The following is a 15,210-nucleotide window of genomic DNA, read 5'->3' as shown; positions in this document are numbered from 1 at the left end:
CCCTGTATCAGCCTGAGGTGAAGTGTGAGATTGGGCAGCAGGAAGATTCCCTCTTCACAAAGACTTAACACATCGGGATACGCCCTCGTCCGGGCCTGAGGGCACGTTTGTGCTCTTAGATGGGGCACACCACGGAAGGGCTCGCTACTCGTCGCACACACCCACCCTGTTGGTCACTCTCTCTCTCCACTTCTCAACGATGACCTCACCGTCTCAACCTCTGCTGACTCACAGCCTGCAGGGCCCTCTCATCCCGGCCGGAAGTGCGACCCCCCCCCCCACTTCCTCGCCGGAGGCCTGGGAAAGCAGGCCCGAGGCGCCCCCTGGCGGAACCGCGGGACTCCACATTCCTCCCGCCCACCTCCACACGCATGCGCACGCCGCGCTCTCAGGCCGATGTGCTGATCCCTGGTGCCCGCACCAGTCTAGCCTCTGGGCTTTCTGCTGCCATGCCTGTAACTTTCCCTATGGCCTCACATCCCATAAGCAGCCTCAGAACCCTCAAACGGGGGTATCAGCGTGTCCCCCTCTCAGCTTTCCTCTCGGCCAGGTCCGCTTGACTAGGGCACTCTAGTTACCTGCTCCATCTCCTTCCAAACATCCTGCTGCCCGTCTCCAACTCCTTGTCCCTTCATGCCACACATATTTGCTGGGCATCACACACACACACACACACACACACACACACACACACACACACACACACACGGGGCGGCAAACTTTCAGGGCTCAAGCCCAGTTTTATTTCCTGCTGGTTTAAAAGTGCTCCATCCAGCAATCTCATGCTCTTGGAAACCCAGACTCCGTGGTCACAGTGCCCCCTTGGGGGAGTGGAGAGGACAGGCGTGCTGGCATCCAGAGAGAGCAGTCGAGGCACTTAGGGACTTACCCGTTGCCCTGAGGGAAAAACCTGAGGGCAAGGGTGGGAGGGGGGTGGCTGGGCTGAGTAAACCAGGTGTTTCTATGAAGATGAAGAGGCACTGTCACCTGGACCCAAGCTCCGCCTCTGTTACTGTGTAACATTGTGCCACAAGGGAGGGTTGGGTAGGTGAGAGGACAGTGCTGGGGCACAGCAGTGTTCAAGGCCTTGCCCCCTGTGGGCCTGAATTAGGGCTGGAAGGATGAGGCAGTAGGGCCTTTCTGTGTTCCAGCAGCCACTCCGGGGAACTTCCAGGGGCCTTCACTGGGCGCAGGGCTCGGGCCTGAAGAAGACACACATGCTGGTCACAATTGCCCCCACCCCATCCACATACCCTCTGCTCTCAGAGACTGCCCTCTGCTCCTCTCCTCTTGTACCTTGACCCCTGACCTCATCAAAACACTAGCCACCCTGGCTCAGCCCTTAACTGGCCAGCCTGGGAGGCAGTGCATCCTCAGGTACCAGCACTGAAGGGATCCCAGAGCCTCCAGTCCCACTGTCCTTGCAGGGGCGAGTCCAGGGTGGCAGTGATTACTCCAAGATTACCCAGCCAGCTGGGAGGGCAGAGCGGGGCCATTGCCGGCTAGTGTGCCCGTCTGCCTCCTGCAGGGTACTCACAGGCCTTTGGGGCACACAGGCAATCTGCGGAGGCTCCCAGTGACCATTCTCCAGGCAGCGGATCAGGGGCAGGTTTCGCTGGGTGAGACCCTTCCGGCACCGGTATCGAAGCACTGTGTCTACCTCATATCGCAAACGTGGGCGGCCAAACACTTGAGCCAGGGGTAGATCTGGTGGGGGTCCGCAGGACACTGCAGGGGGCATGCCATGGGAAGAGTGGAGAGGAGTGAGTCACAGCCCGATACAAAAAAAGAATGGGGGTCCCAAGTGGACCCACAGAATGTTAGTGCTGGCAGGGTCTGGGGCAGACCTGTGGGTGTGGCATCTCCCACCCTCTGCTATGCATGCACAATCTGTTTCCTGGATCCCTTAGCTCCCTCTCCTCCCTGTCCCCTCACCCAGCCCCATCTTGCAGGTGTAGGACAGGTGGTAGTTGCAGGGCACGTCGCTCCACTGTCCCTGGTCATGCCACACCATGACCACGCAGTTCTCTCCAGACAGGAAGTAGCTGTCAGGCTGCCCGGGGTTCCAGTTCTCGTAGAGCTGGGGGGTAGGGGGCAGCTTCAGAAATGGGGAGCATTGAGGGATAGGGCCCTGGGGGATCTGGAGAGAGAGGGAGCCCTGGGGAAGCCAGGAGAGGGCAGGTGAAGAATTAGGGAAAAAGCTTGGCTTCAGGGAGAGGGTGGGAACTGGAGGGGAAGTGAGAGGAAGACAAAAGAGAAGGGGGGCAGGGAGAAGGGGGGGAGGGCTGTAAAACAGGTGTGTGTGTGTGATTGAGGGATAACGGGCAAAAGTGCTTCAAGGGAGATAACTAGAATACATGAGGGGCTACTGGGGTCTCTCACCAGAGGGACCCCATCCGACCACAGGAAGTCGCCTTCGATGGTCCTGTCGTTTAGCCCGATCCACTGGTACTCCCGGTATCGATCTGGAGAATGACCGTAGGAGAGACGAAGGTGTGCAGTGAGCTCCTCGGCCAGCAGGTGGCAGAGATTCTCCGTTATCGAGCGGCCTGCAGGCCACCTCCCCCGGGAGCGCCCGCCCCCCGCCCCCCGCGCTTCCCAGTTTTCCTTTCTCCCGCCAGCTTCTGCATCTGGGACAGAAAGGAGCCAAGGGTGGGGGTGGGAGGGGTGGTCGTGGGGGAAATACCAACCAGTCTAGAAAGGGTATGCACTGGGGAGGGACTACACTCTTTCGGGAAGACTCGAGTACAGGTGGCGGAAGGGAGATCAGAGAGCCGCGGAGCCTGACGGGGACTGACAGCGGGTCTCACGAGACAAGGCCAGGCTCCTGAGGGCGAAACCCTTTCCAGCCAGAGCCCCATTTCCCCAGCGTGGAGTGGGAGGTAAGGAGAAAATGGAAAAGTGGGGGAAAGAGGCGAGCCAAGTAATGGGCGCGTGAATTAATGAGTAGGGCTGCGCGAAGGAACGCGCGCGAGTGCGCGCACGGCGGGGTGCCCGTCCGCCCACCGTTGATGAAGTCCTGTTCCTCCGGCGTGCTGACGCTGGCCAGGTGCGCGCCGTACAGCCGGCACTGGGTCTCGGCCTCCTCCCAGCTCCTCCGGGTGGAAAAGTGCTTGTAGCAGGCGCCCTGGAAGGCATCCCAGCCGGGGCTGCAGAAGCGGAGGCCTGGGGCACGGAAGGACCGGCCACTGTGACGCAAGACCCCCGCAGCCGGGAGGAGCTTGGTGCCCTCCAGGGGCACCTGGCTCCTCCCACCGCTGCCGATCGAGGGGGCGGGGCTACGGAGCTGGTAACGCGTGGGGGGCGGGGCGGGAGCCCGAGCTGCGGAGGAGCGGAGGGGTGCTCCGGCTCGGGTCCCCGTACGTGGAAGGCTGGAATGTAAGCCTGAGCCTCTGTCTTCCTCCATCCCATCCTCCAAGGACTGGTGCCCACCTCTCTTCCCCGGAGAATGGAAACTGGCACGGGTGGAGTGGCTCCGAAATGCCCGCAGTGTGCTAAGCTCGCCTGTCCCAGGGACACCCGAGCGAGGCATTTGGGTCCCAGCTAACAGATAAGTAGAGCCTGGGGCACCGAGCGGTGAAGTGACTTGCCTATTAGTGAGAGTGCCTTCGGAACTAGCACAGGCGGCAGGACCCAGGTTCTAGACCTCTCCCCACCGCCCCCAGGTCCCTCAGCACACTCACCAAACTCGCACAGCTCCCCGCCGTAGCCAGGCAAACACAGGCAGCGGACCCCTTCCTCTTCCTCCAAGCATGTCCCACCATTGCGGCAGGGGCTGGGGACACAGTCACCTGAGAGGGGGATAGAGTGAGGTGGGGCACAGCTCAGCTACCTCAGCCTGGGAGCTATCACAGCACCCTAAAAATTCACCCTGGAATCGGCTTCTGTTCACAGCCTAGCCCAGAGTTTTGGTTCCCCTCCCCCACCACTTCAGCATTGGCTCATCCCGGTGTGGGCGGTCCTCAGGCCGACCAGGGTGCACCCAGTCCGAGAAGACTGAAGGGAAGTGTCCAGCGGCCTTGGGGGACCCTCTGCACTCTGGGGGAGAGATACTGGGTGCTAGTCCTGAGGCTGGGGTTTTCATCTGGCTCCTGGTTAGGCCGCATGACCTTGGGCAGGTCACTTCTCCCCGGACGGGGCGGGGGTGGGATGTTAGCTTTCTTTGTTCCAGTTGGGCTTAAGACAGTAGTCATAGCAACAGTGGGGTGTGGTCTGACCTTATTGCCTCAGGGACCTAGGACTTGTGTGGCCCAAGGGGAGCTTATTCATTGCACTGTCCAGTGGGCAGGTCAGTGGAGATCCACACCCTCCCAGGGACCTACTCAGCTTTGTCTCAGCATCATATGACCTCCCCTTCTATCTTCCCCTCCTCAGACTGCCTCCTCCGCTCTCTAGTTCACTTCTCCTCAGGCTCCCTGGCCTCCTGCTGTGCTTGTCTGAAAGCCTGGACTTGGCTGTACATATCCACCTAGTGGCTAAACTATCTGCCCTCTCCAACCTGGGACTTGCTCACTCATTCCCTCTGGCTCCTGGGGTGAGCACTGGCCATCCTCCAGCCTCTTTGCAGTTTGGATGACCCCAGGGAAGGTGGCCCCATAGGCTAACAGTGCAGGTCAGGGCCCTCAGCCCACGTTAAGATCTTCCCTGAGTGGGACCCTTCAGACAGCACCACCCGTGCCCAGTGGTAGAGGCCAAGGCCCACAATGCTTCACTCTGGCCTGAGATCTCATTGTTGATGGGATTCAGAAAGAAGCTGGAGTTGATTCAAGGAATTCTGCTGGGATGACCTAGCTGTTTTAGTTAAAATTAATCCAGCCCACGCCCCTGTCACCTCCTCTCTGCCAATGGTTTCTCCCAAGCTGTGGGTCTGTCCTCCTGGGCAAAGGGGTGGGGAGGGAGGGGGGGCATTCTATTTAACTCATTAGACACCAGGCCCCACAGAGGTGGCTAGTCCTGAAGGCCCCTCCTGCTTTGCTGCTCCTCTTGGCTCCTCCCTGTCCAGCCATCCAACCCTGGGGGACAAGTCACAGGTCCCTCCCCTGGCTGAGGGCCGCAGACCCGAGTCCAGGACACCCTGAATGTCGTGAAAAAACCCTTCCTGAGGCTTTCTTTTGTCCTCCCTCCCTGACTCTAGTTCTGATACCCTTCCCTTCTGCTGCAGTAGCAGACCAGGGGTCCTCGCGCTCCCTCATGTTCCAGTCTGCTCTGGTGGTGAGGCTGGAGTCACTAACACACAGCAGAGACCTCCACTGGTGCTCCCCCTCCCTAGCCCATGGTACTGAAGGCCAGCTAGGCAGGCAGCCAGCAGTTGGAAGTGAGTGAGCTGGGGTGAGATGCAGGAGTGCCCAGCCCAGGCTGCACCATCAAGAAGTGTGGGGCAGGGCGGGCCCAAGCATTTTCCAGGGACCTCCACAGGGAAGCCCAACTTTCCCCACATACTGGGGTTCCTCTCCAACCCCAGAACCCAGCTCAAATCGGCCTGCCCCTCTGAGTTGTCCACCATCTCTGATTCCAGTCTTCTCCAGGATTCGGGACTCTGCGATCCTTGGGTCTGGGTGGGTGAAGCCATTCCCTCTGGCATGAGGGAGTGGTCATTAGTGCAGGGATTAGTGGAGCAGGGGTGGATTGGGGATGTGGGCAGTGGGATGAACAGTTAGGGGTCATACCCCTGCCGAGAAGCAGGGCTGGGAAGTTTGGGGCACAGGGTGCCAGGCATGAATGAGCCTGCATATCAAAGAGGACCTCAGCCAACTCCCCTGTGGGAACAGCCAGGATGGGTTGATAGGGATGCAAGTACACACAGGCACACCCTGGGTGTGCAGTGCCTTCCCATCGCAGTGAGGGACTACATGCCCCGAAAGGCCCCCCCGGGCTGACAAGGGCCTCTCTGGGGTCCATCCTATGGACAGTCCTATGTGGGATCTCAGCAGTCGGGAAGGAGAGTGTGGACAGGCGCAAGGAGAAGCTGAGGGAGCAGGAAGGGGCTGTTAGATGCCAGCACTGGCAAGGATGTGGCAGCAGATGAACAAGGAAGAGGCAGAGGGAGACTGAGGAGGCGGAGACACAGAGAGGAGGAGAGAAAGCTTGTGGGAGGGGCATGGCACGACAGAGAAGCATCCGAGAGTGACCTAGGACACAGGTCCATGGAATGAAAAGACCAGACAGCTGGAGGTGGAGACAGAGGGTTCGAGTTTGGGTTATAAAGTGGTTTAATAGAGATTTATTTCCGAGGCTTGTTTTCCATGAAACAGTCGAAAAAAATACTTCACAGAAGTAGTCACTTAAGGCTCCATGGGGTTAGGGGCACTCCTGGGATCCAGTCGCTGGGAAAGGGAATCCCAGGAGTCCCTGATGTCAGTGGGAGGCAGCTGGAGGGGGTGGCACACAGGCGGGGGGTGGGGTGGGGGTGGAGGGGCAGTGCCTCTAGGCCTGCACCCTGAGGAGGGCAACAGTTGAGGGAGGCACCCTGAGCAGAGTGTGAGGGTGCCCTGGGAGGTGGATGAGAGTCCCAAGGGGTGGAAAGGGTCCCAGGTGGTCCGAGGTGGGGCCGAGGGTCACAGGGTGGGAATTGTGGAGTTGGAGGTCACAGGGTGAGGGTTAGAGAGTGAGAATGGAAGTCACAAGGTGGGGTGTCCCGGGCTGGAGACCCACAGGTAGAAGTGGGTTACAGAATGAGGAGAAAGGACAGAAGGGTCTGGGGCGATGGGGATTATGGGACTGCAGGTCAAGTGACCCAGAGCTGCAAAGGGAGAAACAGGAGGAGGGTCAGGAGGCAGGTGGAGCCTTGAGCAGAGTTACCTGATGCAGGGGCCACGGCCACTCCACCTCGGCTGCCGCTGTCAGTGGGCAGCACTGGCTGAGCTGGCACTGAGGTCCCTGCCAGGGCAGTTCTTCCGGAATTGTCTTCATAGGGGGCCTCGGGAACCCGTGTGGCTGGAAGCAGGGAAGGGGCCTCTTCGGAGCTCCCTGTCTCCTCACTCTCTCCTCGGGGGGTCTCAAACAGCTCAGGGCCTCCAGTCTCTTCCCCCACCTCTCTTGCCCCAAATGGTGTGGAAGGTGGTGGGGACGCCAGTTCCCACCTGGGAGTAGGCCAGGTCTCAGTGAGTGGCCCACGGACCTTCGGGAGCCTGGGAGCCTCTGACCCCGCACCAGGTTGTGGCGGTGCACCAGCCTGTGGGATCACCCTCGCTGGTGGAGAGACCTGGGATGGTGACTGCTCCAGAGCAGGGTCAGTGGGGAGAGGTGCCTCTGAGCCCAGGTTGCCCAGCTCGCTCGGCCGGGACCACAAGGCCTCATCCTCCTCTTCCTCCTCCCCATCTTCCTCCTTGTATTTCTCTTCTTCCTCCAACAACTTGTCTTCCTCTTCCGAGGACCCCATGGGAGGTGCCATAGACTGGGTTTCCAATTCTGTACAAAGCACAGAGGGTTCAGCACCAAGGACAGCGTCCCGACAGCGGAAAGGAGGCAGGAAAGGGCGGGGTGGAAAGGTGGGGCTGGGGGGGGGGCTGCGGGTGAGGCCTCTTTGCTCCACTTCCTGAGAGCTCAAGTCAGGGTGGCGGGAGACTGGAGAAGTCCTTGTGCTCTGTCATTAGCCAGCAGCATGGCCGCTGCATCTCCCTTTCCTCTCTCAAAACCAGAAAACTCCCTGTCATCAGTCACGAATGAGTCATAGCGACCCTATAGGACAGGGCAGAACTGCCTCTGTGGGTTTCAGAGGCTGTAACGCTTTACAGGAGTAAAAAAACCTCATCTTTCTGCCTCGGTGGTTTTGAACTGCTAACCTCACAGTTAGTAGCCCAACTTGTAACCACTACTCTATTTAAGGAGGCAAGGAGGAGGGGCCAAAGAAAGGGAACGGTTTTCCTAGGTGTAACTCCTTAAATTGAGCGTTTCCAGGCCTGTCCAAGCTTTCAAACTCTGCAACAGAGACTGCCAGTGCGGCTGAGAGAGGCTGGATGAACCAAAGACCTCCCAGAGAACTGGGGGTGGAATGTGCTGGAAGGATGAAGGTTGGGAGAGGGATGGGGGAGATGCCCCACTGAGCTGCTGAGAAAGGATGGGGCAGAATCATGCAGTCAACCTGGGCTGGCCCCTTCTGCCGCCAACTTCTCTCAGGTGGAGACTTCCCCAGGATAAATGATTCAAGTTACCTAGGAGGGTCCTAGGGGCCTCTGCAGGGTCTTCAGGGGTGGAGCTTCCGCCTCCTCCTTCCTCCATGATGGGAATGGAGTAGATGGCCCCACGAGACTCGCTCTCCACCCTGTCCTGAGGCAGCTGCAGCTCCTCCAGGGTCTCGGTCACGGTGACGATAGCCTCCAATCCATCAGAGGCCGGGGGTGAGGTCTCAGGGATGGCAGAGGGCTGGGCAGAGTCTGTTGGGAGGAAAATGCCCAAAGGAGACTGACTAGGTGCCCTCTCGAGTCATGGCCTGCAGTGTGAGAACATTGGCTAGCCGGTCGGAGACCAGGATCTTCTCTCACACCTTCCCTGGGCAGCTCCCTCAGGGCCCAAGAAGTCCTCTGGACCGGGTGACACTGTCCTCAATCACTACCAAGTCTCTGCTATGTATCCACCCAAGCCCCCAAATGACAAGCTTCTTGTCCTACAGTCTGCACACAAAGAAGGAACACACAGACACTAGAGCAAGTACAAAAGTATTGCTCCAACGTTCTGCTGCGTACGTGCTGGGTTTATTCCACACAAATGTGTCTGCAATCAGCGGACGGGTGCAAAGGAGTCCCCACAGCAATCCGTCTGCCTCGGTCTCATTAGGTACCTTATGGAAAGCAAAAAGGTACTGAATAACAACACTGAGGTGGGGGATCAGCTGGCTTGAAGAGCTGGTCTTTCCATCCATCTTTGAAGCAAGACTGTGTGTGGGAAACAGAAGGATTTCTCTTAAGTTGTCTCCCCAAAATATATGCCAGATTTAGCTTGAGAATGACTGTTCACTAGGCGGTCAGCGAAAGTAGGTCAGAGGTTATTTTCCCTAACATCAGCCATCTAGACTGTATAGTCTGACTCACCCTAAGTAGGGCCCACTCCCTTCTGATGAGGATAGCAGTTGTCTGTTTATTTGCAGGAGATACCAGACACGTCAAACTTGTTCTAGGATGAATTGCATTACCCCTTTTCTGTGATGTATGATTCTGTAATCAGATCCCCCTAAAGTGATATGATGCGTGGTTAGCAATAAATAAGGAGGCTCCCTGGTTCTCAGGAGGGCTGCTCCCATGAGGGAGGTGGACGAGGGTGGCTGCTCCTGCTCTGGCAGCCGGGTTCTCCCCCATGAGGACCACCAAGCGGGGCGGAGGTGAGCAGTGCTACCATGTAATATGTCTCACTGTATTATTGTATTATCTCTCATACTCTCGATGACTTTAATATAATACTTCTATATCTCAACCGTACAATTGTGCATTACTGAACCCAGAAGTAGTATTACTGAACCCGCGATTAGCGGTGGGGGCTGGCCCCCCACCTCTTCACCATTTTAATTTAATACTACAACTGTGAGGCTGATGAAGATGACTTAAGGAATGCCTCATCACGGGGGACAAGTCTTGGATACACCAATACGATCCAGAGGGCCTGGTCCAATCAAAACAGTGGCTGCTGAAGGGAATCTGCTAGGTCGGACAAATTCAAGGCAGAGATCACCACAGGATATTGCTTTGAGGGGACTCCAACGGGGGAATCTGCATCGATTTGCTCGAGGGGTACAGAATGCTATGGGGGCTTATTGGGAAGAAGTTTACAGAAGACTGAATACTGCCTTGGTGAGAAAAGGCCAGGGAAGTGGGGAGGAATTCCCCCTATTGTGACAAAGTATCTGCTCTTCTCCCAGGGGAGCCAGGGCTGTGCTAGGACTAGTGTGTGGGCAGCCAGACCCTCTCCACCCTGTAGTTCTAATCTTGCCCCTTCCAACCTCTTTCTGTGCCCCAAACTCAAAGAGCATTTTAAAGAAATGCCATGTGTGTCCCCTCAAGGAAGCCAAAGCAGTCCTTTCGACCTGGCCTAAGTCAGAGAGCACAGAAGTCTATGGGGGGAGGGTCAGAGAGATGGAAGCACCACCTTCAGAGATGTATAGGCCACGAAAGAGAATACGTCTAGAAATAAAAGCTTCATGTTTTGATACTTTTGTTGAACAGAAGTTTGATTTGGCGGCAGTACTTTCTGACTTACTCTCCCATGTCGCAACATACAGCTGAATAGAGAGAGACAATGATGGGAAGCACTTCAGGGAGAGTGGTCAAGAGAGGCTTAGGTGAGAGCTATTCCCTAGGTAAGGGGATGGAGGCCAAAAGATGGACCAGGTGGCCTCAGTACCTGGGGGCCCTGGGCTGGGTGGCAAGGTTATGAGGGATCCCATTCATTCCACCTTATATCCCAAGATTCTTCAACTGGAGGGGACAGGTGCCATTGTCACAGGCGGGGTGAAGGGCAGCATATAGGAAGAACCTTCAATAGTCCCCAGCTGAACTTGGAGCTGGGACCAGAGGGCAGAGAGGGTCACCCTCTCCTTCTGGAGTCTGCTCCTTTCAGGGAATGAAAGGTTTAGGATGCACTGTCTTGTCCTTTGGGGAAGGGAACAGAGAGGAGAAACCCAATGAAGCAAAGATGGAATTGGACTACGAAATTCCCTGAGGGCTGTCTGCTCAGTGGAGCAGGACAGGACAGGACGTCCCTGTCCTCATCACCTGCTCCAGTGAGCCTTGCTTCAAGTCAAACAAACACACCTCCTGTCCTCCACCTGCTCCCAACACCAGTAATCCTCTCCCCTCTCCATTCCCATCCGCCTCCCCACCCCCCAGCTCTTTCTGCGCTTCTTTGCAGGGCAGTGCTTGGTATAAGGTGCATAGAAATACTAACTACCATCACCATTGTCATTATCATTGTGAGTCCTGTCCTCAGCATCCTTCCCAGACGGACACACCTTCATGTCAACTTCACTTCTCCACCCGCCCCCGCAGCCCCAGACCAGAGAGGTCTGCAGATAGGGGCCGAAGGAAGCCACGCTTTTCTCTCGGGCTCACCTCATCCTGGCAGTGAGGCACCCTGTCTCCAGCCTCAGAGAAGGAGCTCCTTGAGGATAATGACTGTGTCTCCTACTTTTTCGGTACCCCACCCTAGCAGCAGCACTGCAGGATCCCAAGTGTGATCATGCTTCCCGGATGGTCAGCCACCCGTGGCCTGGAGCCTGGGCCTCTGGGAGTCTCAGGCACTGCCTTCCCTTCACCTCCCGATGCAAGATGTAGGCAGGGAAACACCTCTCCACCCAACTCCACCCAACTTGCTCCCGATGCCCACCAGCCTCTGGTAGTTAACGATCAGGCATACGCCTTCAAACTTCAGGGTCTGAAACACACCCACTCCTGGGCAGGGCTCTTAGTTGCCTGGGAACAGTGGAGAAGCTGGTGAGATCCCTCAGTGGATCCAGAGACTGTCAGTCATCTCTGCTCACTGAGTTAGCCGGCAGGATATAGGAATTTAGTGGGCCTCGCAATATGGAGAAAGAGGTTCACTTTGAACGTGGAAGAGAAAAGCCTGGACTGATTCCTGGTGGGAGACGCAGGGAGGCAGTTGCACAGCAGCATGAGACCAAGCCAGGAGGCATGCCCAGACTTAGGGCCCTAAGGATGGCAAAGCTCCGTATCCCCCATGGCTCCTGCAGGCAAAGGGTACAGACCTGAGGGAGGCGGGCCCAAGCTGGGGCAGGACTTCTCTGTGGGGCTGGGGGCTCACCTCTGAAGCAGTAGACATTGAAGCGGCTGTGCTTGTTGGGGAAGCCAGTCTGGTTGGGAAAGAGGAAGAGGGTCTTGACGCCAGGCAGGCCTCCTCCACACCGCTGACTGGGGGTGACGATGGGGTAGCGCACACTGCCGTCAGCCAGCCAGCCTGGGCTGCAGCGGTCCAGGCCACCATCCCAGGCTGCGTACAGCTGACCCGTGGTGGCAATCTCAGCCCCCCGTTCCTGGCAGTATGTCCTTGCCTCCTCCAATGTCAGCTTATCTGGGGGGGCACCCAGGAATAGCTCTCCTGTGGGGGGGATGAGGAAGGGGGGTTACTAGGAAGCCCTTTCAAACCCGGGCTCCCACAGGGGCCTGAGGCAAGCTTCTCCAGGTCTCTGTCTCCTTATCTGACATGGGGTCAACTACTTGCCCCCCTATACACACACACACACACACACACACAGGAGCTGGAAGGAACCTGTCCAACCCAGCATCCTCATCCTGCAGAGACAGAAGTGGAGGTTCAGAGAAGCTGAGGAGCAGGGTGGGGCACAGCATGTGGCGGCAGGGTCAGAGCTGACCGCCAGGGGCTGTGGCCTCTTCCACAATGTTTGGAAGAGGATTATCTTCTTGCCCTGTGAGGGCCTGATGGATCAAATGCTCTCCCAGCAGGGCCGGCAGGGAGACCTCCCGACAATGCTGGGGAAGAGGCTCCTTATCTTGGGGACCCTTCACTCCCAATCACCATTTAGGTCTTCAGCATAACAGTAGACATCATAGAGGTCATCCGGGTCCACTACCCCATAGTTCCGCACCCCAGGGAAGCCGTCCATGTCTCCATAACAGGCCTCTCGGGGGGTCTGGATAGGATACCTGGGGAGGGAGGCATCTCTTACTGATTCAACCCAAAGGCAGGTCCTCTCCATGTAGCTGTGTAGCTTACTGTTCATTGTTGACGGCTGCCTGTCTTGGCACCTTCAACTGCCACCCCTTCCTCACCCTTGGAGCAAGGTTCTCAAATCCCTCCCCGCCACCCCCCCACCCCCCCAGACCACCCTCAACCCTCAAGGCAGGGATCCTGTATGCCCAACTCAACACAGCCCCTCATACGGCCAGTGGGCCACAGCCCCCTCAGTCAGCCCCTTGCCCACCTGACGGTCTGATCCGACAGCCAGCCGGCATCACACTGTTCGTAGCCCCCGAGGTAGGCGGCGTAAAGCTGCTCAGGGGTGGCAATGTGGGCCCCGATGCGGGAGCAGGCCTCCTGGGCCCCAGTGAAGGAGAAGGCATAGCGGGCCGAACCCTCCCGGTAAAGGAAGACGACCCCTGAGAAGTGGAGAATGGGCCTGAGTACAGACCACCCGCCACCCCACCCCACCCCACCCCGCCCCTGTGCCATTGCGGGTACTCACTGCCCTCCAGTCCAATCCAACTCCTAGCCACCCTGTAGGGCGGGGTAGAATGCCCAGGTGAATTACTGAGACTGTAACTGTGCCAGGGCGGCGGGAGGTTTTCAACTGCTGACCTCACGGGTTCGCAGCTCAACTCATAACCCTTACACCACAGGGCCCCTCCCCCGCTACACAACGCCAACGTTCGCCTGGCTCTCACTCGACAGCCCGAGGGGCTGGAGTTAGACCGTGGGTAGAACTTTTTCTCTGCTTGGGGAGAGGGAGCAGGTAACAAAAGCCTGTTAACTCCTAAGGCTTTTCCAACTCCTGCTCAGCCCCCTGGGCCTGTAGGTTCCCCCTTCCCCAGGGGCCTCCTAAACCTCTCCCAGCCCGACCGTCACCTTTGACCTTGACTTCCACCGCGTCGCTGCTGTCTTCGATGCCGTGCTGGACCTCGCAGCGGTAGATGCCCGAGTCGTTGGGCCGCAGTTCGCTCAGCGTCAGGGAGACATCCGTGAGGGACTCAGGGTAGGCGGGCAGCGCCACGCGGAACCGGTAGGCCTCGCTCACCTTGACGCGCACCCCGCGCGCCACCAGCACCTCGGCCTCCCGGCCCCCGGACAGGAAGGTCCACTTGACTCGCGGAGAGCCCAGCACAGCCCGGCGGCTGGGCGGCGGCCTCAGGTAGTGGACGTGGCACGGGATGGTGAGGGCGCCGCCGAGCACGCCCTGCAGTGGCTCGTCGCCCGCGATGCGTACTCGGAAGGCCCGGTCTTCTGTAGGCGGGGCAGGGCTGCTGCAGCCGCTAGCTGTGCGCTGGCCTGGTCCCGCCCCCGGCCTCCAAGCCCCGCCCCCACATCTGGCCCCAGCCCCCCCAGGCCCGCCCCCGTCTTCCCCTGAGGTTTCCTAGCCCCGCCCCCAGAGGCCTGCTGTGCCCTGTGTGGGGTCCCCAGGCCCACCCACAGCCCTGCAGACCCATCTCAAAATCTTTCGGTCAATGTCACTCCCAGAATTCCTCTGCTTTGCTCCCCGAATCTCCCAGTTTCACCCCAGGATTCCCTGGACCCTCTCTAAAGTCCTCTGACCTCTGACCTCATCCCTGTGTGCTTTAGCCCTCTCCCCAAAGTCTCCCAAACCGTCCCCTTCAGTGTCACCTCCAGGATGTCTCCCAACTCCATCTGCTCTTCTCCCAGGGTGCCACATCCTAGGGCCCTGCCCCCAGTCCTCTCTCCAAAGTTCCCATCCTGGCCCAGGATCCCACAACTCATTTCTTCTATCCATGGCAGGTTAGAGTAAGAAAAGAGGCCACTCCCTACCACCTACAGGGGAGTGCAGGAGACAGACACCATGGCCCTGGGTGGAACCACTTACCGGAACTGTCCCTTTCCAGGGCGTCAGCGAAGGCCACAGGGACCTGGGTCAAGGCTGCCAGCAGGGACAGGAGCAGTGGGACCATGATGAAGGCTGATGGAGGGATCTGAAGAGGAAGGATGGATTTAGACCTTGATACAGACTTCCCTGGATCTCTCCCATATAGGTTTGGGTTCCCACGTAACCTGGCCTCCAAAACCCAGTCTCCCCACCCCCCACTATTAACGGTGCCTATCTGAGTCCCCATATCCCAGCCAAGGAATTCCTCCTCAGAGCTGGGACCTGGGTCTTAATCCACTTGCTATGGGACCTTAGGCAAGTTCCTTGCCATCTCTGAGCCTTTGTTTTCTGACTTGTAAAAGAGCCCCACTACCACCAGGTTACAAGCTGTTCCGAGGCTATGATGCTGTGAAAGTGCTTTGCAGTCCCAGGCACACAGGAGCTCAACAAAGGCTCTGAGCATAAGCTGGTGGCATGACACTTAGGGTTCCCCTGCGTCTCCCCATGCCAGAGTCCATCCTGGATCCCAGGGCTGCCTCCTCCCACAGCACCCCTCCAGTTTTCCATTCCTACCCATTCTTCCCTGGGCACCAGACCCACTCCGGCTCCTCCAAGGGGTCTTGTGAGACTGAACTCCGGCAACACACAGCTCTCCTCTCCCCTCCGCAGCACCCCCCCGCCCAGCTACCCCGGCTGCCCGCCTCACTTCCTCCCCC

The 15,210-nt window shown here is 58.2% G+C and overlaps 1 protein-coding gene across 3 annotated transcripts in view; it reads right to left on the bottom strand.

Moving 5' to 3' along the window:
• Positions 1 to 716: 716 nt before the first annotated feature.
• The window catches only part of BCAN (brevican), a 17,528-nt gene continuing 3,034 nt past the window's right edge, over positions 717 to 15,210 (bottom strand). For 2 of the 3 annotated variants that reach the window (XM_004714713.2, XM_045298507.1), the window contains exons 2-14: positions 14,495 to 14,600; positions 13,525 to 13,899; positions 12,884 to 13,058; positions 12,478 to 12,605; positions 11,746 to 12,039; positions 8,151 to 8,372; positions 6,799 to 7,407; positions 3,684 to 3,791; positions 3,007 to 3,165; positions 2,383 to 2,465; positions 1,936 to 2,080; positions 1,538 to 1,728; positions 717 to 1,202 (exon numbers count right to left, since the gene is read on the bottom strand). In XM_004714713.2, coding sequence (XP_004714770.2) covers positions 1,080 to 1,202; positions 1,538 to 1,728; positions 1,936 to 2,080; positions 2,383 to 2,465; positions 3,007 to 3,165; positions 3,684 to 3,791; positions 6,799 to 7,407; positions 8,151 to 8,372; positions 11,746 to 12,039; positions 12,478 to 12,605; positions 12,884 to 13,058; positions 13,525 to 13,899; positions 14,495 to 14,579 — 2,697 coding nt within the window. In that variant the 5' untranslated portion in view covers positions 14,580 to 14,600 and the 3' untranslated portion in view covers positions 717 to 1,079. The remainder of the gene's footprint in view (positions 1,203 to 1,537; positions 1,729 to 1,935; positions 2,081 to 2,382; positions 2,466 to 3,006; positions 3,166 to 3,683; positions 3,792 to 6,798; positions 7,408 to 8,150; positions 8,373 to 11,745; positions 12,040 to 12,477; positions 12,606 to 12,883; positions 13,059 to 13,524; positions 13,900 to 14,494; positions 14,601 to 15,210) is intronic. The other variant, XM_045298508.1, reaches the window with a different exon arrangement.

The sequence above is a fragment of the Echinops telfairi genome, unplaced genomic scaffold (assembly GCF_000313985.2).
Source record: "Echinops telfairi isolate 266 unplaced genomic scaffold, ASM31398v2 ScPeMD7_7425;HRSCAF=8463, whole genome shotgun sequence".
Classification (NCBI taxonomy): domain Eukaryota; kingdom Metazoa; phylum Chordata; class Mammalia; order Afrosoricida; family Tenrecidae; genus Echinops; species Echinops telfairi.
The sequence above is the reverse complement of the archived record's forward strand: the minus strand, read 5'-3'. Positions and strand labels throughout refer to the sequence as shown.